Source organism: Narcine bancroftii, chromosome 13 (assembly GCF_036971445.1).
Source record: "Narcine bancroftii isolate sNarBan1 chromosome 13, sNarBan1.hap1, whole genome shotgun sequence".
NCBI lineage: Eukaryota > Metazoa > Chordata > Chondrichthyes > Torpediniformes > Narcinidae > Narcine > Narcine bancroftii.
Window position 1 is genome coordinate 9,956,301 of NC_091481.1, and position 27,904 is coordinate 9,984,204.

The following is a 27,904-nucleotide window of genomic DNA, read 5'->3' on the forward strand; positions in this document are numbered from 1 at the left end:
TTTGTACATTCTCCCTGTATCTGCGTGGGTCTCCTCCGGGTGCTCCGGTTTCCTCCCACCGTTCAAAATGTACCGGGGGTGCAGATCCATTGGGTATATTTGGGAGGCACAGACTCATGGGCCTAGTACCATGCTCTATGTCTACATTTAAATTTTAGAAAAACTTTTACCCAGCAGCATTGCTCAGATTGTCATTAAACCTTTTGGTACTTAATTGCATTGTAAATAGTCATTTTAAGTGCCAATCAATCATTTCATTTCCTTTAATGTTGACCAATATGAACATTTTAATTATTATTATTTTATTTTGTCTTACCTGCATGCATTCTTTCCAAAATTACTTCTGCTGCCCAATTCCTTAGTCTCTCAGGATCGAGGTTGACATGTTTGTTCCCCAATTCTCTGGATTTTGGAGAGTTTTTGTCAGCCAATGCAGTCTGTGCCAGGGATGGGACAGGAGGTGCTTGAAGTGGTGTTTGTTTGGGAGATAGTCTATTCTTCCCACTATTCACTTAAGTCTTTGTCTTGGAACCATTTAAAGTTGGGAAGAACATTTGAGATGGTATTGAAGACTGTGACCTGGGAGAGGACACAAATAATGGTTCACTTATCTTTCCAGTGAAATTGCAGGATTTTCCAGAGAGAGCAATGGTGATGTCTTTCTAGTACTTGTGGTAGGGAGTCCAAGTCTCCAAAGCCTGCAGAAGGGCAAGTGTGACTAATGTCCAGTAGACCATTAGCTTCCAGTCACATCCGAGTCTTGATCTTAAATTATCCTTCTCTTCAATTTAACAAAGACTGCTGGTACATTGAAGTTGATTGTTTTCATCCCTCCTGAATTTCATCATGAAAGGTCTTCACTAAGAGATGGCTCTCCAGATCTAGGAAGTGGTCCATATTTTCCATTGTCCTCTCAGATAGAAGCATGATACAGCAGGGCCAGGTTAATTGAACCATAGGCCTACAGAACATTACAGCACAGAATAATATGTGCCAAACTGTTATTCTTCCTCGTCCTACTGACGTGCACCCAGGCCTCCATACCCCTCCCATTCAAATTTTTCTTAAATATTAAAATTGAGCCAGCATTCACCACTTCAGCTGGCAGCTTGTTCCACACTCCCACTACTCTCTGTATCCCCCTAATGTTCCCCTAAACTTTTCCCCTTTCACCCTTAACCCATGTCCTCTACTTTGTATCTCACCTAACCTCAAAGGAAAAAGCCTACTTGGATTTACTCTTTTTATACCCCTCATAATTTTGTATACTTCTATCAAATCTCCCCCCCATTCTTCTATGCTCCCAAAGAATAAAGTCTTAACCTGTTTAACTTTCCTGAAGACCCAGCAATATCCTTGGAAATCTTCTCTGCACTCTTTCTATCTTATTGATACTTTTCTTGTAGTTAGGTGACAAAAAGTGAACACAGTACTCCAAATCTAACCTCACCAATGTCTTATAAAGTTGAAGATCTTTCTCTTGGGGAGGTTGAATATAAGGCCTATCTTCTTGTATGCTTCAGTGAACAAATTAGCAATGGTTTTGAGTTGAGCATCCAAAGATAAGCCATGTCATATTGCACACCCATTTCCTGAGAAGGACAAGCACAAGAGCTCATGGCCATACCACCAGTGAGGTTGCACCATCATTTGAGTGAGGGGTCGCAAAGATATCCACATCACCTGAGCCTTCTCAGACCAACGATTGCTGAAAAGACTGATGCCCAATGCTATTATCTTAATCAACATAGTCCCAAGCCTTGCTTTTTTGAAATTGGTATTAGCTGTGACTAGAAAATGTCTGGCAATTACTTGGAAAAATGAGACTTTTGGAGATGATAACATATAATTTACGTGATAATCATTTTTTATCGTAAAACTTGGAGCCTGTATTTGGACTACATGGGGTTGAATTATTAAATCCTCTCAACACACAGTAGTGGTGTTACTTCAAACCATGATAATTAACTGATGAATTTTGTTGTTGTGGGTGATATGCTCTTTTTTTTTCTTTCTTCTTCTTTTGGGGTAGAGGGAGGTGGTTTGGGGTGGGTGGGTTAGGGAAGGGGGTGGGAGGTATAGGGGTTAGTTTTAAAATATCATGTATGTATTTTTTGAATTGTTTTTAAGTTTTATTCATTCATTGTATGTTTCAATATATACATCATGATTCAATAAATAAAATTTTCACCAAAAAACATAGCCCTAAACCATTAGTATTAGCCAAAGCATTGCGATAAGAATTTAATATCGAAGCTCCAAAGGACCTGTAAAATTAGCTTTTATTTTAGGCAATGTCACAGAGCCCAATTCCCAACTGAAAACTAGAAGGGCTTGGGAGCAGAAAATATTCTCACTGGAAAAATGTGTGTGTTTTATTGCTGGGAACCAAATTTGATAGCCATGTATCTTCTGGGTATTTTGGTTTATTCAGTCTGTACTAGAATTGTCAGCTCTGGTAACAAACAAATTGATGGTGGGGAATCTTGATTTTTCTCACTCTGTCCCTCTACTTCTCTCTCTCTCTCTCTCTCTCTCTCTCTCACTCTCTCTCTCTCTCTCAGTCTGCGCCAATTGAAATGGAACAAGGGAGTCTGAGAGTTGGTTTTAATATACAAATGAGCATAAATTGGAATTGGCCAGCATAGTTATATAACAAGAGTGCCAGATGGAGAAAAGTGTACATTGCCAAGCATGTCTCCCTTCTTCACCTTGCTCAGGTATAGAGAAGAACACAGTAGGATTAATGAAATTATGCTCCTCAAAAATTCTACTTTCAGTAAAAAAAAATACTGGATTAATTAAATTTTCCTGTTTCTGTCTTCTCAAGCAGAGAAGTCAGAATGTAGACAGTAATTTTATTTAAATTGATAATGGCAGAATAAAATCAAAACAGGCCAGAATTTACTGCCAGCATTACTCATTAGATTTCCCTTGTTCATTTAAATTCTATGCTGTTTTACATAGACCTTGCTGGAATTTAGAGATTTTTAAAGCACGAAACCATCTGCAAGCATCTGAGATCAGCGTGACCTGATCAAACAAATAGCTCCCTCAATAATCAATTACATTGGAAAAATTGTCTATGATTAACAGAGGAAACCAAGTTTAAGAAATTAATGTAATTTCATTTTTGGTATGAAAGTGAAATAAAGAGAGGGAAGGAGAACGGAATTTATAGAGAGAAAAGTTATAAAAGTAAATGTTATTTTTGTTTTAAAATTTTGAACAAACAAAATTGAACAGGAAACATTCAACATGCAAATGTTAATTTTCTGTGCTGGAGAAATTGTGTCTCAATGTAAAGAGTTATTTGGGCATTGGAAGGCTACAAGTTTAGTTCATGTGTATGGAGTAGTTACAGCCTAGATTTAAATATGGCCGCAAAATACTGAAGCATTTTGATTTCCCCATCTCAGAAACCAATCATACTGATTTTTTTTTTCACATTTCAGTACTTTGTGTAAACAAGTGAACATTTTTTTTTCCCCAATAAATCCTGTTCTAAATCACCTCTCCCTACATAGTATGTTTATGATTGCAATCATAATGAGAAAAATGAAAATAATTTACACTCCTACTGGTAAATTCTAATGATGGGAATATGGATGATGAATTACACTTTCTTGTTGATTTAATTGGCACCCTCATACATTTTTCCTGAATAACCAGTAAGATTCATCAACTGCATTAAAAAAAACATTAAACCTGAGGGGTTTTTTCCTCAAAATATGGACATTAGAAGACAGGCAAAATGGCCATTTTAATTATTCACCATTGTGGTTATGTTAATGAGGGTGTGCTGTCCCTGCTTTAAATAAATTGACATATAAAAATGAAATTACATTTTGTATTATGTTTCATGTCAGTCTGTGAAACTTTATTCATCCAAGAAAAATTATTTGCAAAACAACCCAGTAAACTTGTCTAATTTATTTGCACTGGTGAAATATTCCATTCACTGCTGAGCCTTGAATTATAAAGCATATATTCCTGCTGCTACTTTCAGAGTAAATAAACTGAACTTTAAATGTTTCATAATCATAAAACATCAATGAATCTTTTCTTAAGTTATGGTATTTAATACATTGGAATGTTTAATTCAACCTTTCAGGCTTATGGAAGTAAAACACAAATGTGTCCAGACACCATGGTTGAAGTAAAAATACAATCCTGGAGAAACTCAGCAGGTCAAATAGTGTCCTTTATGTAGCAAAGGTAAAGAACCAACGTTGCAGGCTTGAGCCCTTCATCAAGGTAGAAAATGTGGGCAGACGTTGAACAAAATGATAGGATGGGAGGGGCAGGGGAGGAGCTTGGTCCCAAAGGCTGGACGTAATAGGTGGAGGGAGAGCACACCAGCAAGCAGGGGGAGGAGAGATGGCTCTGTGGAGTGGAGAGCTGGAGGAAAGAAGACAAAAGGAAAGGGAAGGGAGGGAGAATGGAGAGTAGGCTGGCAGAAGCTGGAGAAGTCGATGTTAATGTTATCCAGTTGGAGAGGCTTATCTATATTTTACAGTTTAAGAAAAATCAAAACATGCCTTGCAGTGATAACTAACCTGTTATTACTTCCTTAATGATGCAGAGAAAGATAATATCAGATCAGCATTTTTGTTAAGTATTAATTACTTCATGAACTTACAATTAAATTTACAGCAGCTGAGTGTGGGCTTCATGAAGCTGGAGATTCTTAGTTATGCTCCAATCATAGTATTTTGGAACATAAAAGGACGCCATTCAGGTCCTTAACCCCGAGTCACAACTTTGCAATGAATATCCAAATAGACACGCCTCTGTGAACTTTCACCATCAGGCTTCTTACGGTTCGAGTCAGCATCGTAGTTCACTCTGGAATCCCCTTCTGCTGGATTTCAACATGTTTGCAGATTGGGAAGGCAGCAAAATAAAAATTAAAACTGCATGTATTTTGTGAACAATTGACAGGCACGTAACAAGAAGAAACAGACAGCTTGCTTATTATCACTTGTACCCTTGCCTCACATTTACATGGATGACAACTTGACTCAATTCTCAAACTTGTCCTCAAGTAAGAAGATTATGGCTTCAACTCTACCTTAAATTAAATATTTTTAATTGCATTAATGATAGTTTCAGATAAAACATTTAAATTGTGGCCTGTCAACGTGCTACTAGATGATATGAATGTAGTGTCATTGTTCAAAATGGAAAGTATTGCTCTTGTGTTAGTTATCTATACCCCAAAATAAACAGATTAATTTATCCTTGGGATAAAGTAGGTTTAGGAAATCTGATATCTGCCCAATGTAATTTTATCATTGTAAAAGTCATTCATTGTCTGGCAATTTTTTGGACTTGTTTAAATGAAAGTCTTTTGTCTCAAAAGCCTTTTCAGTAGTCATTTATGCATTATCAGGATACTGCAAAGGAGCATCAAGATGACTGATCATTGATCAGAGTAGTATTTGGTGGTTGTAAAATGCACAGTGACACATCCTTGTTCTACTGTATCAACCTGATATGTCACTGAGAAGAAGAGGGAAAGTAACAAAAGAGCTCTGCACATTTGTACTACCATGACTACAGGAGCTCTTCTTCCTTGGCCTGATGATTTGCAGTAACAGGAGGGAATGGCTGACTTCTAACACTGAAACAATTTTCTACAAAGTTTTAGAAGTTCCCAAAAATTCAGTGAGTCTGCCTAGATGTTTTCTTAAGAGGTGACTTGGCACCACATGCAAATATACTCCATCCGACCGAGATTTGAGGTGGTGTGTTGCAAAGTGTGAGTGTTTTAGAATGTCAGATTCTGATCTGTGGCATCGCCTCACTGGGCTTGCATCAAATCGAGAGATGCTTCTTTGCAAAAATGCATGCATATATTGATAGCTGATATATAAATGATGAAGAAAGAATCTTTATTTTTTTTTTCATTTAATGTGCTAAAATGAATGGTGGCATATTTCCCCATATTATACTCCATTTGTCATTTTGCCAACTCTCTTAATCCATCTGAGTAGCTTTCTTATATCTTCTTCACACCTCATTTTTGTCATCACCAATTTAACTATTATATTTTTATTGCCATCAACCCATGTCATTTATACTGATTTAAATCATATGGAGTTTATATCATTTTCTTCAGCAGGCATGAGAATCCTGCATGAGATTATTTATTTCATATTAAAGGGTTTAATGTTAAATGGAAGACTGAGTGTTTGATGCTAGCACAATTCATGTATTCTTTCCTGGGCTTCATTGGTAGAACTGTGAGATTTAAGATTAATTGTTGGAGTCACGTAGAATAGAACAAGGATTGTGGGTTTCCCACCTGGGATTCTATAATGATTCTTTGTGGGCATTCTCATTGATAGCAGGTACCAGAAGGAGAACTGAATTAGGAATCCAAATCATCTTACCTGGTTCAAGGAGCCAAAAAGATTCAGTTAAACATTTCTGAAGAAAATCCAGACTGTGACATTTAAGCTCAGTCTTACTTTTACCTTTGGAAAATTATTGATTTCTGCAGTTTCCACCTTGAATTTAGGAAGTTATAGGCAAACTGGAGCTTTGCCAAGAGGCTGATGTAGCTGAGAAATAATTTTATGCAACTAACGTTAACATTCACTGCTATACAGGTACTTCAGAATTCAACATGGTATGATCCATACCACATTTATTTGCTTGGTTATGAAGTCCCAGTCCAGTTTAAAATAAGGACCAGAAGTAGTACAGTATTGTGAAATGTGCTAGATTTTTTATGAAACAGAAATAGAAAATAGAAATACTCAGCAGGTCAGGCAGTGTCTATGGAGAGAGAAATTGGGTTAGTTATTCAAGTCCAAGACCCTCATCAAATGAAAGAACTCATACCTGAAATATTGTTTCTCTTTCCACAGATGCTGCCTGACCTGCTAAGTGATCCTGCCATTTTCTGTTTTTATTCATGATTTCAAGCGTCTGCAGTTTTTTTTTTAATTTTCCTATTTTATCTTTAAAAATCTGGTCTCTCAGTGGACAAAAATCCCAGGGCACTAATTAATAAGCAGGAAAACAGTCCTTCCAGTATTCTGATTAATATTTATTTTACATGTGGAACATTAAACAGATGGTCTAATAATATATTTTACAGTTGTTTGCAGAAAATAATTTAATTTTAATTTGGATATATAGCATGGTAACAGACCCTTTCAGCCCAAATTCCCCAAATAACTTGTAACCCTAGTACCTTTTGAGGAGTGGGAGGAAACCAGAGCATCTGGAGGAAACCCACACAGACAGAGGTAGAACGTACAAACTCCATACAGACAGCACCAGATTCAACCTGGGTTGCTGGTACTGTAATAGCGTTGTGATATCCGCCACTCTAACCGTGCCGCCCTCTCTGAGCATAAATTGGCTGCAACATTTCTCTTCAATTCCCTGCATAAGTACTTCATGGCGGTAGGTTATGCCCAGAGATTTTGAGGTCATAAAATGTGTTACATCTTTCTGCATGGAACCATTCAGCCTAGTATGGTCATGCATCTCTCCATTTCATATCCTTTCCACCAACTATTCAGATTGACATTCCCTTTTATAATGCTGTTACTTATTAGAATGAGGGATAGAGATAATGAGAGACAATAAAATAGGTTCACCAGGTTTTGAAGGGAAAACAGCTGTAAGGCCAAGAACCCCAACTGAGGGACAGTGACCCCCCCAAGCTGTGGTGAACATGAGCTGTGCTTGCAAAAGTGGGGAGAGACTGTGAAATGATTTGTGAATGAGAACCAGGCCCTTGAAAGCCAAGGAGATTCATTCACGATGGATAGAATAATATCCACTAATTTGGTGATGTTTAAAGTTCATGAACAAAATGTCAATTATGAAATGGTTAATTTCTGCTCACTCCATGCTTGTTTCTGCTGCAATAGCAGGGCAGAAATTATTACTGGAAAGTTGTAATTAACTCTGAAATCTGTATTGCCTTTGGTCATGAACGCTTTGCATAAATGAGTTTCAACTTAACACTAATTTCATTTAATTTTTCATTCCTTTCTTTGAGGTAATTCATAAATATTTATGACATATATAACTTGTACAAGCAGACGAAAGACATTTGATAGATGGTTTCAGTGATCTTATCACTCGATGAAATATAAAAAGTGAATATAATTAGCCTTTTATTTCCTTAAGATTTCCTGTTTTGGCTTTGTGCATTATTGTAATTAAGTGAACAGCCCTATTTTCTATCAGATATATGCTTTAAGTAAATTGCAAATCCAAATTATAAAGGATTGTATTTGTAGAAAATCATCTTTATCACTCAGGAACTAACATTCTTCTGGGATCAGGAAAAGATTTTGCAAACTAACTGCAATGAATTATTTGGTATTTTTATCTTGCCTCTTCCATAAAAATTTATTTTAATTTGTGAAGTGTTTTATCACATCTTTCAGAAACCTATAAATTTGTTTTGACAAATGAAATATGAAAATGGCAAACAGGAATAAAAGTAGCTAATCTCCCAAGCCTGTCCCACACTTGCAAGAAAGGAAAGTGCACAATGGAAAGGAGATGTCTGTTCTCCCCTACCCACTTCAGGATTTTTTTGATTTATAGCCAATTCCAGCCATTTAAACCCATGCCACCCAAATTAACCTTGTACATTTTGGAGGGTGGGAAGAAACCAGGGCACCCAGAGGAAACTCACACAGACATAGGAAGAACGTACAATCTCTTGACAGATGGTGCCAGATTCAAACCCGAGTCACTGGCACTGTAATAATGTTGCACTAACCATGCCACCAGTCTAAACCAGATCCAAACCAGTCCAGAGATCGCATCGATAAAATGCTATTTGTAAATTCACTTGCATTTTATTGGATGCTAAGTCTGTCCCAGTATAGAGTTGATTCCTGCTCCCTCTTATTTAACATATAATAAATGGGGCCAAAATCTAATTGATAAATTATGTATTTCTGTGGCAAACTACCAAGATTTACCATTGTAAAGCAACCATAGCTGGTAGATAGTTGCAAGTTCATCTAAATGGATGTTTTGAATTTGCTCACAACCAAATTATTAGTAAACTGCAATGCTACTACCCACCACAAACATATTGAAGTTGCCCAGCAGTTACTTTTGGGAATCTGCTGACACTCCGCTATTTATACTAACATATTTAAAATTGTAATATTTCATATTATTTATTTTATTGTAATAATTATTACGTGCTCTGAATATCTCACTTTTTTGGATCAGTAAGTTAATATGGACCTTACTATTTACTTATATATTCTTTCAATAACCTTTCACGATATGAAATCAAACTATCAGCCATAAGAGCTGCTCATTCACTTCACATATTTAATTTTGTTTTATCATTTATTTTGTACACAGGCAGTACTATGAAATGCTGTACAACAACCCTGATGAGTTGCTTAATCTAGTGGTCGACCAAGGAGTGAAGTATACAGAACTGGAGTACATTAATGCCCTCAGCCTCCTCCACCGCAGCCAAACTGGAGTTGGAGACCAGACCACGCAAAACATGCGTGTGCAACGGCTCAAAGAAATTATCTGTGAACAGGCTGCCATCAAACAAGCCACTAAAGACAAGAAGATCACGACAGTCTAGGGAAGTAAGCATGAAAGAGGGGCTTGGTAAAGAAAATTTTAATCTTATTTAGAATTACTACTCGGCTCAAAGGCAATTTTCCAGTATGTTTGGCATTTATTTAATTAATTCAGTCCATAAATGATTATATGCGCATTATAAAAGATTTCTTCTTTCTTTGGCTTGGCTTCGCGGACGAAGATTTATGGAGGGGGTAAAAGTCCACGTCAGCTGCAGGCTCGTTTGTGGCTGACAAGTTCGATGCGGGACAGGCAGACACGGTTGCAGCGGCTGCAGGGGAAAATTGGTTGGTTGGGGTTGAGTGTTGGGTTTTTCCAGAGAAGAGGCAAGGGATGTTCTCTGTTGGAAGAGTGAATCCGATGTACTTTTCAGTAGCCAACTATAATTACAAGCTTAGCATTAACAGAAAGCACACTGTTGCCCAAAACTCACTTTTTGTTGTTTGAAATCTCAGAGCTGCCTCACCCCACATCCCTGTACTTTTCATCACCTCTGAAGGTTGGATTACAATTAGTGCCACCTAATTGTCAACTGACATCTAACAATAGTGCCATCTATTTTCTAGCAGCATTCACTTTCCACACATAATCGTGTTAATGCAGTATAACACTTTTAAATGAGTTTCCCTCCCAAAAGGTAACAACTTACATGAGTGAAAAAATTCCAACATGCTTTCCCCACAAAACCTCCCCCCCCCCCCACCTCCAAAATTGACCAGTGTCTAGTTGAATTAGCCACAAATAAATTAGGTCTGCAGTATAGAATGATGGCCTGGTACTGGTGCCATTAGCACCTTTTATAAATTTGGTGTTAAATATTTCAAACTGAAACTGGCAGTGACAATGCTGCAATTTGAATTTACTCAATAACAGAAGTTTGAACAGTTTCAGCTAAATTTGTTAACCTCGCCCAGAATTTATAGTTGTTATAGAGCCACATCTGCGATGGAAGCTCAGCTTTATTCCAGGATCTGACGTAGCTGTACTTGATGCTGTTTCTGGGTCCACAAAATGGGAACTGGTTCATTCTCCTGGATTTTTCTCCACCAGGCAATTTGTGTATGCCCAGCCAAAGCCATCACAGGAAGAGACCCTTAAACTTCACCAAATACCAAAAAAGCCTGGTACACAAACAACACCATTATAAAATGCAACCAAATAACAACTTCAAAGAATGCATAATGTTAACCTAACTAGTTCCTGAATATATGCAGTGCAGTGGCAGGAATACTATCAACAATTCCTTGTTGGAATTAAAAATGGACCAAAAATATACATTTGTACCCTTTTAAAAGCCTTTTGACATGAAATTGGACAATATGAAAATGCAGAAAATCTCTCAGGAACTGCTTTCAGTGGAGACTCTTGCACTTATTTCACTGAAACAAAGTTTCATAGGTGATTCAGCATTAAAAGGTTTCTTAGTGGAGCACGTGAACTCCAGCTCAAGTCCGATACTACGATGAATTTTCTCCAAGCTAACATTTGGGATATTAAAATTGGCTTCTGGCAAGAATAGAAAACTCAGGTGGAAGGCTTACCTGTTCTTTCTTATTGCTTGTTTGAAATAGTTGAGCATGTGGACATTCACAATGGGCCAGAGTCAGGGTCAGCTTTGTGCTTATTCTGGATGGATTAGCTACTGAATTATAATTGGGTTTTGTAGATGAGACTCACAGCCAAAATGTCTTGATGGTGATTGTTCATTTGTGGAACTATTAGTTCTGGATTTTATGAGGTACAGAATGCAAAGAGAGTTTTTTGGGGGAAAAAAGAGAAACTACATACTGAATATATTTGCCTTGGATTTTTATAAATCAGATGATCTATAATTTACAGCAGAATGAATAAAGCTGACGGTTTCTACAAAACTGATGCAAGACCAAAAGGTTTCATTTAAGTGACGACGTTTCACATTTAAGCACATTTCACTGAAACGAATGGCTGAAAATAAGATTAATTTACCATCTCAGTTGTACTAAGATTAGATTAACTGGGTCAGCCCCAATTAATAATGAACTTCTCTATAAAACTAATTTTTTGAATTTTGTAAAATATATTTTTCATCTAATTGTTTTAATCACATTGTCATGTGGAAAATTAATTAGTGTTGGTTTCAAAAAGGCAGATTTATGCTTAAATGCTTCAAAAATAGACAGATTTGTGGTAAAAATGTACAGATGAAAAGCACATTTTGTATTAGAAGGACTGCCGCCAGTCAGCAGAGTTTAACACAAGAAACAATGCAGATGAATGGGTTATATACACAAAGGAAATTATCACTGAAGGTGTAAGGCTTGTGTTGTGATGAAATGATTTTCACAGCTTGTGGTCCTCTGAATGCGCAAGACATACCTCCAAAGGTAAATAAATTGACCTAACTTTTCCAATGACAATGGAGATTCCATTTTTTAAACTACAGTATATCTGGCTTAATCCTTGCTCCATTTGGCCAAAAGACCTGACGCAACTACTCACATAATGAGAAAGAAAAGTGAATGGGTGCATATTTGGAAGATTTTTTTCCAGTGTTTGCCAAATCCGAGACTTCTAAGCCACATGATAGAAAGCTTTAGGGTCAAGAATGCCTCATAGAATATATGAGTAGAATATGTTGCGGGAGCTCTCGAATTTTAATTTTTGTTTTTGGTATATGGCCAATTAGAAAGGACCTGTCCTCCTGTAGAAGGATATGGCCTTTTTAATTCCTCTGTGCCAAACCATGTATATATGCAAGAGAGACTCACTGCACGAAATATCCCATACACTCCAAATTTATAGAGGTTTTATCAATAGAAGTACCAGAGAACAATTCACTGCAAGTAGGACGCTCCAATTTAGGGTTGGTTAAATGCCAAAAAAAACACTCACAGAATTAGTATTGTAATATCTGTTGTTATTTAGATGGGAAATGGGTGACTTGTGGTTATAACCTACTTGCATAAATGTTTCTAACTGCATAAACTATATGAGAATTAACTGTGCACTGCATGACCCAAGGACTACTCTGTTCTTTATTGTGTGTACAAAATATTCTGCAATAAACCTGCAAAAAATGTTATTTATCAGGTTTTTTTGCTTTTATTATCCCCTCATTTCCACAGGGGAAAGCCCTTTAAACTGAAGTGTAGCATTAAATACTGAGCAGCAGGTTCACAAGTGGCAGGACATTCCAAGCCCAGGTGAACCTCAAGAAATTACATTTGCCAGAGTTGAAATTATTCTGAATAAACACCCATTTTTTCTATAATAGCAAATAAAGATTCTGATGAAGGGAACAGTAAAAAGAAAAGATTGGGTTTAAACAGAAAATGTCAGACACCAAAAAATTAGCAAAATGAGTGTGGGAATAAATAGGTTATTTAACTTTTGATGGTGGGGGGGGGGGGGGGGGCGCTGTTGACTCTTCAATTTCCAGCCACTAAAAGAACTCCCCTGACAGATACCCACCCCAAAATAAACTATTCTTTCACTCGTTCCCTTGTTTGGTTTTGTCTCAATTTCCTGCAAAGAAAAATAAATCACTGGAGATTTTATTACTATGCAGCTCTTCAATGAAGGGATGCCAAGCATTTTCATACCTGATAATGAAACTACTGACCTTGTGCTTCGTTTATGCACATAGAACAACTCAAGTTCTACTTCATTCATTCCCTTAATAATTTTAAACACTTGAAGTACTTCTACCACACCTCTTCAATTGATTTTCTCATGTAATTTAAGACTGCAGAGCCTCTGCTTGTAGATCAATTGTCTGGATGCCAAGTATTTTGTATTCAGATATGAGCCTCGCCATTGACTTGTACAAGAGATAATGTTGGAATCTCTCTGCAAGTTAGGGAGCAAACTACCTGACCTGAGTACTTATAACATTTTTCGTTCTTATTTCAGTTTTCCAGGTTTGTTTTTCTTTATTTTTATAGCTCATCCAGGCAAATCAGAGATTTAATTGCACTTCCAATGTAGCATTCAGTACCCATGAGAAAGTTCTAAAATTAACATTTAAATAATCTTAAATTTAAATTTAGACATACAGCACAGTTACAAGCCCTTTCAGCCCTCAAGCCCATGCCGTCCAAATTCTGTACACCCAACAGACCTACAACCAGGTAAGTTTTGTAGGGTGGGAGAAAACTGAAGCACCTGGAGGAAACCCACACAGGAGAATGTACAAACTCCTTACCAACAGCGCAGGAGCCAAATCTGGGTTGCTGGCATTTCAACAGCATTGCACTAACCGCTACTTCATCTGTGCTGCCCGATTTTCCAAATCACTGGAAAATTTATGGACAAAGATTTAAACTGCCTGATATATAAACAGAAAAAACTGGAAGCAATCAGCATATTGGCAAACATCCATAACAAAATTAGCATTTTGGGTCAAAAACCTTCCATCAGAACTCTCAACCAAATTCCCATTTCTGGCACCTGATCTGTAGCTCTAGAGGTCACTTTCTAACAGTGAAAGGGTGCAATCTTTTGTTGCAGGAACCTGTGTTAACTTTTCATTGTTTCATATCAACCTCAAATTAGGACCCTGAATATGAGGTGCGTCTCCAAGAAATTGACCTAGAACTATAATTAGATAGTGTGGTGGCAGCCTATTTAATGATTGCTAGCAGAAAGTTTAAATTATAATCAGCACAGTGGTAAAGCAACTCAGGCTTTTTACACAACCCCCCCCCCCCCCCCCCCCACCACCCCGAGCAATCAGTGTGCAGTTTGCATTCTCCCAATGATTGAATCTCCACTTGTTTAAAGGTGTAGGTTGTGCATACTTTTTCAGTTGAGATTAGTACAATTTTATTCTTTCAGTACATTTCAAAGATACTTTATTTATTGTGAATTTTCCAAAAGAATATCAGGCACCCGACTGGTGCAAGTCTTTCTTTATTTTTTTACATTAACAGTCCATCTCATGTCCAAACATCTCAATTAATACATAGTCAAAGATCTTTCTTTTGGCTTGGCTTCGCGGACGAAGATTAATGGAGGGGTAATGTCCACGTCAACTGCAGGCTCGTTTGTGGCTGACAAGTCTGATGCGGGACAGGCAGACACGATTGCAGTGGTTGCAAGGGAAAATTGGTTGGTTGGGGTTGGGTGTTGGGTTTTTCCTCCTTTGTCTTTTGTCAGTGAGGTGGGCTCTGCGGTCTTCTTCAAAGGAGGTTGCTGCCCGCCGAACTGTGAGGCGCCAAGATGCACGGTTTGAGGCGACATCAGCCCACTGGCAGTGGTCAATGTGGCAGGAACCAAGAGATTTCTTTAGGCAGTCCTTGTACCTCTTCTTTGGTGCACCTCTGTCTTGGTGGCCAGTGGAGACCTCGCCATAGAACACGATCTTGGGAAGGCGATGGTCCTCCATTCTGGAGACGTGACCTACCCAGCGCAGTTTGATCTTCAGCAGCGTGGATTCGATGCTGTCGGCCTCTGCCATCTCGAGTACTTCGATGTTGGTGATGAAGTCGCTCCAATGAATGTTGAGGATGGAGCGGAGACAACGCTGGTGGAAGCGTTCTAGGAGCCGTAGGTGGTGCCGGTAGAGGACCCATGATTCGGAGCCGAACAGGAGTGTGGGTATGACAACGGTTCTGTATACGCTAATCTTTGTGAGGTTTTTCAGTTGGTTGTTTTTCCAGACTCTTTTGTGTAGTCTTCCAAAGGCGCTATTTGCCTTGGCGAATCTGTTGTCTATCTCGTTGTCGATCCTTGCATCCGATGAAATGGTGCAGCCGAGATAGGTAAACTGGTTGACCGTTTTGAGTTTTGTGTGCCCGATGGAGATGTGGGGGGGCTGGTAGTCATGGTGGGGAGCTGGCTGATGGAGGACCTCAGTTTTCTTCAGGCTGACTTCCAGACCAAACATTTCGGCATTTTCCGCAAAACAGGACGTCAAGCGCTGAAGAGCTGGCTCTGAATGGGCAACTAAAACGGCATCGTCTAGATAACAGCACTCTTTTTTTTTTATTAATTTTTTTAATTTTTCACACCATAAATCACATTAGCCTTGATATACACTTTTTCTTTTTCACACATTTACAGTGACTTTTTCTCTCCCCCCCCCCTCCCTCCTCCCAAGCCACCCCCCCACTCCCCCCCTCTCATCCATTTTAGGTATACAATCTAGGTGTAGCAAAATATGTAGGTTTGCATTTGAATTATCAAGCAAAAGAATTGATAGCTGAGCAAAAACTACATCTACAACTATAAGGTGCATCAGTAGAAGCAAACGAGGTTTAAGGAGGGAATTCCAGATTTTTGAGCCAAAACTACCAGAGTCAATGCCGGCAATAGTAGAACAATTATGTTCAGAAATAGCAGAAGATGTCAGAATCAGAAGTATATAGTCCTGAAGAAAGCTACAGTGGAAGGGATGGGTGCAGACATGCAGTGATTTGAAGGTTTACTGGACTGGGAATCTTTAAGGGATAGCACAAGTTAGGACATATCACCATAAATTTGGATGAAGGTCAGTTGATAGGAAGTGAAATATGGTCAAAACAACACTGAATTTGTCATTCCTAAAGATATCAAAGTCATAGCTGGAATTAGCTGAAATATACCTGATAGGGCAGATTTTAAATCAGATGTTAACCTTAAGGTCAAATAAGACACCAAGTCATAACTGGCTTTTCTCAGTCTCAGTCAAATGCAAAGTGGCAGGAGGACACTGGTGATCAAGAATAGAAACCTAATCTGATCTATCCCTTCTTAACTTGAAGCTGCTTGAAATTCTCTTTAGTGGGACAAAGGATTGACCTTAAACTTGTTAAATGTTTATGTTCAGCTATTGTTCGAAGGGCTGTGCATAAGATTCAGTCCATTATCTTGCTGCTCAACGGTGTCCCCCTTAGGTTCAGATCTTCCAAAATGCCTGCACAATTTGTGATTTCATTTTTTACTGCACATCTGATAATGTACTGAACTTAACTTTAACTAGTTTTTGTTAGAAGAGTATGACAGGTATAGGAGCACATGGTTTTGTGAAATAAATAAATTGTCAACAAATTGATAGTTGTTCATGATGAGAATCCTAAAAGAATAGTTGGTCAATCAACTCCTAGAATATTTCACTCAAGTTCAAGGCATCTAACTAATGATCCTAGGGTATGAATAAGTTAAATTATGAGGTAAGAAAATCAAAGATTTCTATTGCGTTCTGACAAAGGATCTTCATTCTAACAAGTTATCCTGCTGAGTGTTTCCAGTATTTTCCATTATATTTAGATGTCGACCATCCACAGTTTTTTTTTATCTTCAATGCGTTCATGTTTGTCTTGATGCTTTCCAACTTATTATGACAATATAAGTTTTAAAATGCTGACTGGAAGACAGAAGCTGGCTGCATTTTCTTTATTCTTATCTGCTGGACCTAATAAGGTCTAAAATAAGGCTGTAAAAGACTACTAACTAATGAGTAAGGGACATGACCCTGATTAACGAATCCCAAGAGAATTCTAAGGAATACGTGTATGGACTTATATGGAGCAGTCAAGAGACCTGGGTGTCTGAAGTACAATATACATGGCTTGTAAGCCACGAGGCAAACTCTCTTGGGCTGAGACTAGCTGCTGTAAAGGAGTTCTCACACTTTGCAAAGTGATTAAAAATCTATATGTGCTGCTGTATTCAAACAACCAAAGGTCCACTTTAACAATTATGCAGATTGTCAATGCTGATTGATGAAAAAAAATTGACAGCCTATTTTTGTAAGCAATGTCACAAATATAGCCTTGATCAAGTATGGCAATAAATTACTAAGGAGAGTAGTTGGTATATGAGTAGCTGGTAGGCGTACATTTCACGAGAACCTGACATGTCTGACCACATTTTTACCGTTCTGAAAAGTAACTCCTTGACTTGATGTAACTTGTCCCCTTATAATGAACTATATAGTTGTCCAATTTTAAAGATACTAAGTGACAGTTACAATTGTCTGCACTATTAAGTGTGCTGCAATATTCTGCATCTTCTTTCATTCGTTATTTTTGTTGTTGGAGACGTATTGACAGCCTCCATGTTTTTTCAGCAGACTCGGCGCAGCAGTTTTGGGTCACGGATTCCTCAATGGCTGCTATGAATTATTCCCATCTTCAGCAACAGCTGAGACAATTCAAGTATGATAAGATGCATCAAAAGCTTGAGTGCCACTCTTCTTCAAAGTGGCATTTCATCGAGCAACCTGGTTGAGATCTGAGAAAGCTCACCCAACTGTAGCAAGGCAAATTGAAGTGACAGACAGTCCCCAGACTCCGTCTTCTTGTTCATCGTCAAGTGCTCAGCAGAATCACAACACCGTCAAATGCAGAATTTACTTCCGTTACTGGTTGGATGAGTGGCTCCATTCCTGAAAACTGACAGTGGGGAGATTGTCATGAGCTCCTGCGGGAAAATGGTTACGCAATCCTTTAGGCAGTTTAGCACTTACGTGAAGCAATGAAGAATACAGGACAGGAAGACAATTCTCAGCCCACCTGGTCCTTAAACAAGAAATGAGTTGTGATGAACCCATGGGCTTCACTAGTCACATCCATTGGTCTGCAAGCATTCATAGACGTATTATTTGTTTTAAAAACACTTCATGATTTGAATCAGTAGACTTGAGACCAAATGTAAATTACATTACCACCTTGCATTGTCCATGTCACAGCATTATTCAAAATCAAGATTTATCCATGAGAGAGAGTGCGTGAGAATACTGATATCAATGAATGGCTTGAGGGGAGCAAAAGCTGTGACAAAAACCAAAATTAGAGGTTCATGAAGGTTCAAGAATTTGCTAATACTGTGACTGTTGCTAGATTCCCCAGTGACGATGAGGTTATCGATACCTCTTTTGGTAACAGACACACTTCTAAGTCTGAAGATTGCAATTCAAATTCTCATTTCATAGACATGGCTCAATATTCAGTTTTACTGCATAAAAGGCATTTTATACAGGGAATTTTCAGTTGATATTTTCGTGAATAAAAGGGGTTCTGGTAATACTGATTGAGACCCAACTATATTTAACATGTATCATCTACTTAAGATACTTTCTGGGTGCTCTTTACCACTCCTCTCCGATGGTGTTCCATCATTCCACTGTATCTTAATGCTGTTTTATATTTGTTCTTCCTAGTCTTTTCCCTGTATCGTTCTACTCCTCTCCACATCATGGTACTTACAAGTCTTTCCTAGGATCTCCAAGCTGTGGTTAAGTTTTATCTGTCTTAGTCTCCTCTTTGTCTGGTCTCTGCAGGCTCATTCTTCAAGCTTGCTGTCATTTGTTTGTTGATTCCTGATTTATGTCACATCACAAAACTGTAATCAAATATTGCCAGTTTTGAGTTGAAAGTGGTGTCATTCCCAAAAGGTTCTATGGTTAACGAGGGGCATGATGCGTGGGAAGACTAGTGTTCTGCACCAGGATCCAGATGTGAAGACACAAGAAATTCTGTGTGGTCCAAGAAGTCTGGTGTGACGCACATGGAAATATAGATGAGGTACTAATCTTTTCACCTGCTTCAATCAACTGGAACAGCAAGAAACACAATGTTTTCAGTAACCAGAATCAAAATCAGAACTTATTGTCACGAACATGTCACGAAATTCATTGTTTTGTGGCAGCAAATATTTGTTGTACATAAACCACCTTACACAATAAATGAAAAGAGAAAGTCAAAATAAGGCAGTGTCTGTCTGTCATTGTTCATTCAGGAATCTGATGGGAGAGGGAAAGAAGCCGTCCTTGTGCCGCTGAGTGCTCGTCTTCAGGCTCCTGTACCTTTCCCTATGGTAGCAGAGTGAAGAAGGCATGGCCTGGGTGGTGGGGGTTCTTGTAGATGTCCTCAATGGAGTGAAGACTGGTGCCCGTGATGTCACGAGCCGAGTTCAACAACTCTCTGGAGTATTTTCTTGTCCTGAGCGTTGGCACCTTGGTACTAGACAGTGATGAAACTAGCCAGAAAGCTCTCCAAGGTACACCTGTAGAGGTTTTCAAAAGTCTTCGGTGACAAACCAAATCTCCTCACACTCCTCACAAAGTATAGCCACTGGCGAGCCTTCTTTGTGATTGCATCGATATGGAGGCACTGGTACAGATCCTCGGAGATGTTGATACCCAGGTTTTTGAAGGGCAGAAAGTAAGAAAATGCAGTGCCTACATTTTTAAAATGCACATTGAGCATTCTGAGATCATGTATGTTTTTGCTTCATGATAAATAAACATTAACAATTTTAAACAAGAGTCAAGGTTTAAATCAATTAATCCTGGAGGAGAGAATTGCAGAGTGAGCTTTATCCAACATCTAAAAGAATTGTGAACAGTAATAAAGGTCTGTAACTGTTCTTTAAAACACTAAAAATAACTTTGAAATATTTATGTGAATGACAGCAATAATCCATTGATCTTCCAATTAAATTATTTTAAGTGACTGGAGGAGATATTCTCTGTTATACCTTAATTGCTTTTAATTAATATTGACAAGGTAAATACAACAGGACTGATGAGAAGGCATGGATTGTGAATTACAATTACACAAGTGGGTTTATTCGATCTTCAGCAGAGCGATCACGATGGAGCTAAGTACGTAATAACAGAAAATGCCATTGAGTTCCAGGTGGAGCAAGTACTGTGAGTGGAATATTGATTGTTTTCCCCAATATTTTATTTCAAAGTTTTTCCATACATGTAAATCATTATACAATACAATGAGTGTTTAAATTGAAGAGAGTTTTGTTCGTTACATGATTGTTATATCCCTCCCCTTCCCTCCCTATCCTAAACCCCACCCCCACCCTTATAAAATAATATATATCCAAAAGGTTATATATAGTAAAAATAAGAAAAAAGTAATAAAAAAAAGAAAGAAATAGTATGTTACCTTGAATTGCCTGGAGCATCACATTCCAACACATTGGAATTAAACAGATCTTATATAGACATTTCATGTTAAGGAAGAAGGTTAACACAGGACTCAAGAGGTTGGAAGAACGGTTCTACATATTTATACCTAATATTTGCATAGACAGGCCCAAAATTCACAAAAAAATATATATTTATTTCTCAAATGATATGCAATTTTCTCTTAAGTGATACAGCTTAGTATTTCTGCATCCCATCTTCCCATTCCTAAATGTGAATCAAATTTCCAAGTCACTGCAATACATTTCCTCGTTACTGCTAAAGCTATTTTAACAAATTTCATTTGATTAATTGATAATTTCAGCTTGGGTCTTGTTCCTTCTATATTCCCCAATAAGAATAAATCTGAGTTTAATGGGAATACTATTCCTGCAACTTAGTCTAAAACTACTGATTCTACAGTACTGCATTCATGTTTACTCTGTGATATCAAGTGACATAAAATTGACAGCAACCAATCTCTTTCAATCTTACTAGTTGGTGCTGACTTTGCTGCATATTGCAAACCTTCTTTCACCCTTTAACCCTCAGCACAACCTTCCATTGATTTCCCCCTTATAGATGCATTTGGAGTCTAATTTTGAGGTGGTTAAAATTACGAAGTTGTCTCTCAACATTTTGCCTCTTTGACCACCTCACATGTCAATATTGAGCTTGACCCAGGGACACTAATTACAAATTCACTCTTTGTCCATACAAAGTTCAATAATCTCTATCAAAATGGTGACTATAGCTCTTTAGGCTTTGATGTTCCAAACTGCCATCTGCAGATTGTGGGCAAAGCATGGAATGGAACAGAGCAAGCACATCAACCTGGGCTTCATTAGTCGGAGGACTGAGTTCAGAAGTTGAGAGGTCATGTTACAACTCTACAAATCTATGTTGAGACCATATTTGTGTTCACTTCTGATCACTTCATTACAGGAAGGATGTGGAAGCTATGGAGAGGGTGTAGAGGAGATTTATCAGGATGTTGCCTGGACTGGAAAATAAGTTGTGATGCAAGGTTAGCAAACCTAGCTAGGGGTTTTCTTTTTGGAGTGATGAAGGAAAAGAGGTGACAATAGAGATCAACAAAATTCTGAGAGGCATAGATAAGGCAGTCAGGAAGCAAACACTAGAGGACATATGTACAAAGTAAAGGGAGGAAGGTTTAGGGGAGATATCAGGGGTACGTTTATTACACAGAGAATTGTGGGTGACTGGAATGCCTTGGGTGGTGGTGGAGGCTGAAACATTAGGGGCACTTAAGAGACTAGGACAGACACAAGGATGAAAGAAAAATAGAGGTAGGAAAGGCTTGAGTCTTTTTTTTGATAGGAATATGTCGTCAACCCAACATCAGAGGCCGAAGGGCCTGTTCTGTGCTGTAATGTATATTTTATGTTACCATCCTTGGTTTCAAATCAATTCATGGGCTCACCCTTCCTTTATATGCCATCTCCTCCAGCTCTAGCTTCTTCCAATTCTGGGCTTGGGCATCTTGCATATCCCTGATTTTTCTTCATTGGGAGCTGTATCTCTGCTCAACTTTTCTTTCTTCATTTCCTTCTTATCTCTTTACTGCGTTCTGTTCCCCTTTGATGCGCCTTAAAATATACTGCTTTGACTAAACCTTTAGTCACCTCCCCTACTATCTCTATACTTGGCTCTTGGAATATTTTATTGACTTAAAGCAGCCATATAAATATGAATTGTTGCACTGCCAGATATTACACTCCGTGCATTTAATGTTAAGTTAATTAAATGGTGTTTTTTTCAGCGCAATTCAATGTACACTCCCATCATCCAAGGTACTGCGAACCTCAAAGGAGTTATAACTCAATATTTTTCTTTTGTCTTGCAGCATATTTATAACAAACCCAGAAACTAATTGCCATTAACAAAAATAGAACCCAAATTAAATTTGATTTTGAAAAAGGCAACATTCCTTATTTGTGCCACAGTCATTATGTTTCCCTGTCTCTTTTGCTGTATCTCCATGATCATTTGTGATTTATTCTTTGGGTTGTGTCCAATTCTTCGTCTCTCTTACAATCTTTCTCCATATATTGTATGTCATCCTTGGAAAAGACAAATAAATCATATACATTTTAGAGTCTGGGCAGAAAATTTGGAAGCAACTGCAAGCACAGTAAATAATAATGAAAAAGAAAAGTTACCTCCACTGTTGTGCTCTTTAAGCCAAGATAGACTTCCCTGGACAACCAACTTCTAATGAACCTGTTTTTATTTGAAAACCACAGATAGTGAGAGAATCAAGAATCAAGCATTGCAGTAAGTGAAGAGGTTCAGAGGAAGAACAGAAAGAAAAAATAGTGTTACCTTTCTAACATTTCTATGATTTCTGCCCCTTTTACCGTTCTAGAAAGGTACTTTGATAGATTTTGCATGTTAAAAAACTATATAGAGCAGTAAAGTTTCTGCTTATTTCTTGAAGAAGGGATCAAGACGAAATGTCAGCAATATATCTTTGTCTCCTATGAACGCTGAAAGACTGGCTGTTTCTCCAGCATTTTGGTGTGTTTTAACTACATAGAACAAACTAGAAAGGTTGGTAATACACAGTAATCATGGGCATAAGTAAGGAGAAGCAAAGAGTTATAGTTTAACATCAATGATCCTAATCAAAACTGTAGATGTAAATAAAAAAATTTAAATTACAGTGAGGGGAAGGATGGACAGATCAAAATGCATATCCATGATAGACTTAACAGTTTAACTGTTTCCACAGACACAGCTTAATGTTCTGTTCTTAGCACTTCATGTTTTTTATTCATTTAAGTCAACTAAATTTAATAATGTTGCATCAAAGTCGCATCGACAACGAGATAGACAACAGACTCGCCAAGGCAAATAGTGCCTTTGGAAGACTACACAAAAGAGTCTGGAAAAACAACCAACTGAAAAACCTCACAAAGATAAGCGTATACAGAGCCGGTGTCATACCCACACTCCTGTTCGGCTCCGAATCATGGGTCCTCTACCGGCACCACCTACGGCTCCTAGAACGCTTCCACCAGCGTTGTCTCCGCTCCATCCTCAACATTCATCGGAGCGCTTTCATCCCTAACGTCGAAGTACTCGAGATGGCAGAGGTCGACAGCATCGAGTCCACGCTGCTGAAGATCCAGCTGCGCTGGGTGGGTCACGTCTCCAGAATGGAGGACCATCGCCTTCCCAAGATCGTGTTATATGGCGAGCTCTCCACTGGCCACCGTGACAGAGGTGCACCAAAGAAAAGGTACAAGGACTGCCTAAAGAAATCTCTTGGTGCCTGCCACATTGACCACCGCCAGTGGGCTGATCTCGCCTCAAACCGTGCATCTTGGCGCCTCACAGTTTGGCGGGCAGCAACCTCCATTGAAGAAGACCGCAGAGCCCACCTCACTGACAAAAGGCAAAGGAGGAAAAACCCAACACCCAACCCCAACCCACCAATTTTCCCCTGCAACCGCTGCAACCGTGTCTGCCTGTCCCGCATCGGACTTGTCAGCCACAAACGAGCCTGCAGCTGACGTGGACATTTACCCCCTCCATAAATCTTCGTCCGCGAAGCCAAGCCAAAGAAGACAATGGATAATAAGGTACATAAAACCACGAGGTGCATGGGAAAAGCTTATAGTGTTCTTCCCAGGGTGGATGATGACAAGGGGAAAATTTAAGAGTGGCCCGAAGGGCAACTTTTTCACTCAAATCCAGAACGAGCTGTCAGAGGAAACTGCAGAAGTGGGTACAATTACGATGTTCATTTGGTCAGGTGCATTAGATAGGAAGGTATTGGACCAAACTCTGACAAATGGGATGAGACCCAATTCTAATTTAGTGAGCATGGGCTGAAGGACTTGTCCTGTGCTGCAAGATCCATCTTAAGTTTATCCTGTGCCAGGGACACTCAGAGGACAGAATGGGACCTTCAGTTGGCTGGAACCTGATGCCAGCTATTCTTTCTTCAGTTCTTCAGGCCCTGTGTGTGTGGTTGGGGGGGGGGGGGGCGGGGAATATGTATCCATCTTAATAACATTAGATTCTAATTCTTTATGATCCTTTGAAGCATTGAAATCCTTCAAACTGGTTAATTTTCCAGCACTGGATCCTTAGGTTAGCTCAGGCTGATTAAATCTTTCCTCTTATTATCTCCACCTCCTGCTGTCACCTCTACACACGGTTAATATGGTCTTTGCCTGCATGAAAATAAGAACGAATTTACAATCAGTAAATCTTGCTTTTTGGGAAGTGGCCGCCAACGTGAGGAAACAGGAGGGGTTTCTGGCAATTGTTGGCCCCTAGCGCCCTGTTAAATCCCATGGGGCTTTGCGCCATCTCCGGGCAACCGCTGGGCAACAACATGGCGGCGATCGAAGGAGGAAGGGTGCTCTGCGTGACTTAAAGTCACGGTGGTATCCGTGGACGACCCTCAGCGAGAGCGAAGTGCCGGAGGCGGCGAAGGAGGAAGAAGACGTCGAGGTGGAAGGAATGGACGTGCTGTGGGAGCTCCTGGAGGAGGTGGTGAGGGAAGTTGTGCGGCAAGCGGTCGAGGGCATGGACTGCGGCCTGCTGGACGAGGAGGCCAGGGAGCTGGCGGAGGGGTTGTCCAAGGACTTACTGGAGCGCGCCGTCAGCAGCAGTGACGCCAATAGCTCCGGGGAGTTCGACAACCTGGAGGAGGAGGAGGAGGAGGAGGAGGAGGAGGTGAGTTGGAGAGTGCTCCTGGTCCAGACAGGAGCACTTGGAATTCGTGAAATTATCTGCACTTTCTCAACAGAAAGTTTGCAAGGGAGATTTTTGGCCGTGACAATGAGATTGATTATTGGAAGCATTTCTCACAAACCATTCTCTATTCTATGCCAGTACACTAATCTGCAATTGAATTTCGCCAAGCTGCCATGAAGCGCTTGCCCTTGGTCCAGATCAATTTCCCGGACAAGGGAAAGTAAGCCCTCTGCTCCTATTGAGTGGAAACTTGTGTCGTTTTCCTAAGACTCAAGACATTCTTGTGCAGCCAAGTCGAGATTGCAGGAGCAAAGAGGCAGGATAATATTTGTTTGTGACATCTCATAAAAGTTCTTTTTTTTTGAATATGCCAAGAAAAATGCATTACATTTTCAAAGGAGCATCTGTTTTGCAGGAAGAGTTTGATGGGATATTGACAGAAGACATTTTAGTGAAAGGTTTGTCAAATCTGAGCCATTCAGCAACTGGACTGCAACAGGCCTATCTTCATCTCTCCCTACCTGTAAGTAGTGCAAATTCATGCTAAAAACAAAACAACATAGGCTGATATAAAATAGAATTGTTCTTTTTCAATATTTTTACCAGATTTTACAGAAATAGTAGATAAGTAGAAGCCATTAATCAAAGGTAATGTATAAAAAGGAATATACAGAAAAAGGTTATACAAGAAAAATAAAACTTGTATATAAACACAATATCATAACAATCAAACAGAAAAAAGGTAGTAAACACTTAAACAATAACAAGATATGGCTAACTGAAAAAGACAAAAATAACTAAATGTTATACGATAGTACAAATTCTACCCCTTCCTTCTGAAGATATCTGGTAATTACATATAATTTCACTACCCTAAACAGACACCACAATCTCACAAAACAAGATCCAAGTGATCTTATAAATTACAAAAATAACTAATAAAAGCACCCCTTAAACTTATAAAATTAAAAGCCATTACAATAGAAGAACATCTGATTCCCCCCCCCCAAGTTAGACATGCCATTATATCAGATAGCCATTTGTGTATAATTAGGAGGGACAGCATGTTTCCATCTCATCAGTATTGAATGTCTAGTAATAAGGGAGGCAAAAGAAACCACACATGGGATTGAGACATAGTTAAATAAAATAGCATTGTTAAAAACACATTCTTGAAGCTTTGAAGTGAAATTGAATTCAAAATAATTTGATTTGAAATTACAACCTACAAGTGCATCCCAAGTTGTAATTATAAGAATGTTTCTCTCAGAAGGTCATGAATCTTTGGAATTTTTCATCCAAGGGCAGTGTCTGTGAATGATTTTGAGACAGGAGGACAAATATTTGATGAACAAGGGGGTAAAAGATTACTGAGAATAATTGAAAATACAGCCAAGGTTACAATCAGATCAGCCATGATCTTGTTTAAAGGGAGAGCAGGGTTGAATGGTGAAGTGGACTAGTTCTCTTAATTTGTAATCATTCAGATTCCTCCATCACAAGTGCTCAGTTAACAAATTCTTAGCAAACCAAAAGAACAATAGAATTTTGGTCCTATTTGCTTCCATCATCTCAACCTGAAATCAAGTCAACATGGATTTTAAATAAAAATAAAATCTAAATGCTGGGAAAACTCTGTAGGTCAAACAGTGTACTTTATTTAGCAAATATAAAGATGCATAACCAAAATTTTGGACTCTTCATCAAGGTGTGAACAAAATGTATGTAGGCACCTGAATAAAATGGTGGGGGTGGGGAGGAGCTCAGTCTCACAGGTAGAAGGTATTAAGTGGATGAGGGAAGGAAGGCACACCTGTTGCACAGACAGGAGGGGGTATGGCACTGTGAATGAGGAGGGAAGGGGTGGAGAGCTGGAGGAAAGAAGACAGAGGGATAAGGAAGATAGGGAGAATAAAGAGTGGGCTAACTCAAACCCACTCAGATGGAATATTAGGTGTGGTTTTGGTTTGACAGTACATGAGGCTATGAACTCATGTCAGTGCGAGAGTGGGGTGCAGAATTGAAATGGTTGGTGACTGGGAGATCCCTATCATTGTTGCGGACAGAGCAAAGATGCTCAGCAAAGTGATCTTTCAGTCTGCGTCCTGTCTCTCCGATGACCACAATGAGTGCACCTGATGAAGTTGATGACTCCTGCAGACTCACAAATGAAGTCTTGCTTCACTTGGAAAGGTTGTTTGGGGCACCAAATTTTAAATATGCAGACTTTCACATTGAACATCAGTGTAATTAAGTGCTCATATGGGGACAATCAGTAGATTTTCTGAACTGCTTCTTGTCTGACTGTGATATTAAGATTCCAGTCCGATCACATTTCTTTCTAGCTTATCAGTGACTGCTGTTGTTGTATGAAAACATTTCATGCAATCCAAAAGGAACATTTGGAACCAATTTAAGTCATATGTAGAAGACGTTTGTATTCCCCCCCCCCCCCCCCTAAAATTCATCACCAATATTTTGAAGAGCTTAGACTGCAGATGCTGGAATCCAGAGCAAAAAATAAACTGCTAGAAGAACTCACAAGGCCCAACATTTGTGGAGACAAAAGGATAATTGACATTTTGGGTTGGGACCCTACCTCAGGACTGAGAGTGTAGAGGGAAGAGAGCCATTAAGAGGGAGGGGTGAGACAGAGGATGGTATATGACGGGTAGAACTAAAATG

At 38.9% G+C, this 27,904-nt stretch overlaps 2 protein-coding genes across 2 annotated transcripts in view; both read left to right on the top strand.

Moving 5' to 3' along the window:
* The window catches only part of exoc4 (exocyst complex component 4), a 325,936-nt gene extending 313,275 nt beyond the window's left edge, over nt 1-12,661 (top strand). The window contains exon 17 of the mRNA XM_069907797.1: nt 9,364-12,661. Within this exon, the coding sequence (XP_069763898.1) occupies nt 9,364-9,601 (238 nt within the window). The 3' untranslated portion in view covers nt 9,602-12,661. The remainder of the gene's footprint in view (nt 1-9,363) is intronic.
* Nucleotides 12,662-24,081: 11,420 nt separating this feature from the next.
* The window catches only part of lrguk (leucine-rich repeats and guanylate kinase domain containing), a 78,896-nt gene continuing 75,073 nt past the window's right edge, over nt 24,082-27,904 (top strand). Inside the window, exons 1-3 of the mRNA XM_069907698.1 lie at nt 24,082-24,093; nt 24,797-25,198; nt 25,635-25,742. Coding sequence (XP_069763799.1) covers nt 24,082-24,093; nt 24,797-25,198; nt 25,635-25,742 — 522 coding nt within the window. The remainder of the gene's footprint in view (nt 24,094-24,796; nt 25,199-25,634; nt 25,743-27,904) is intronic.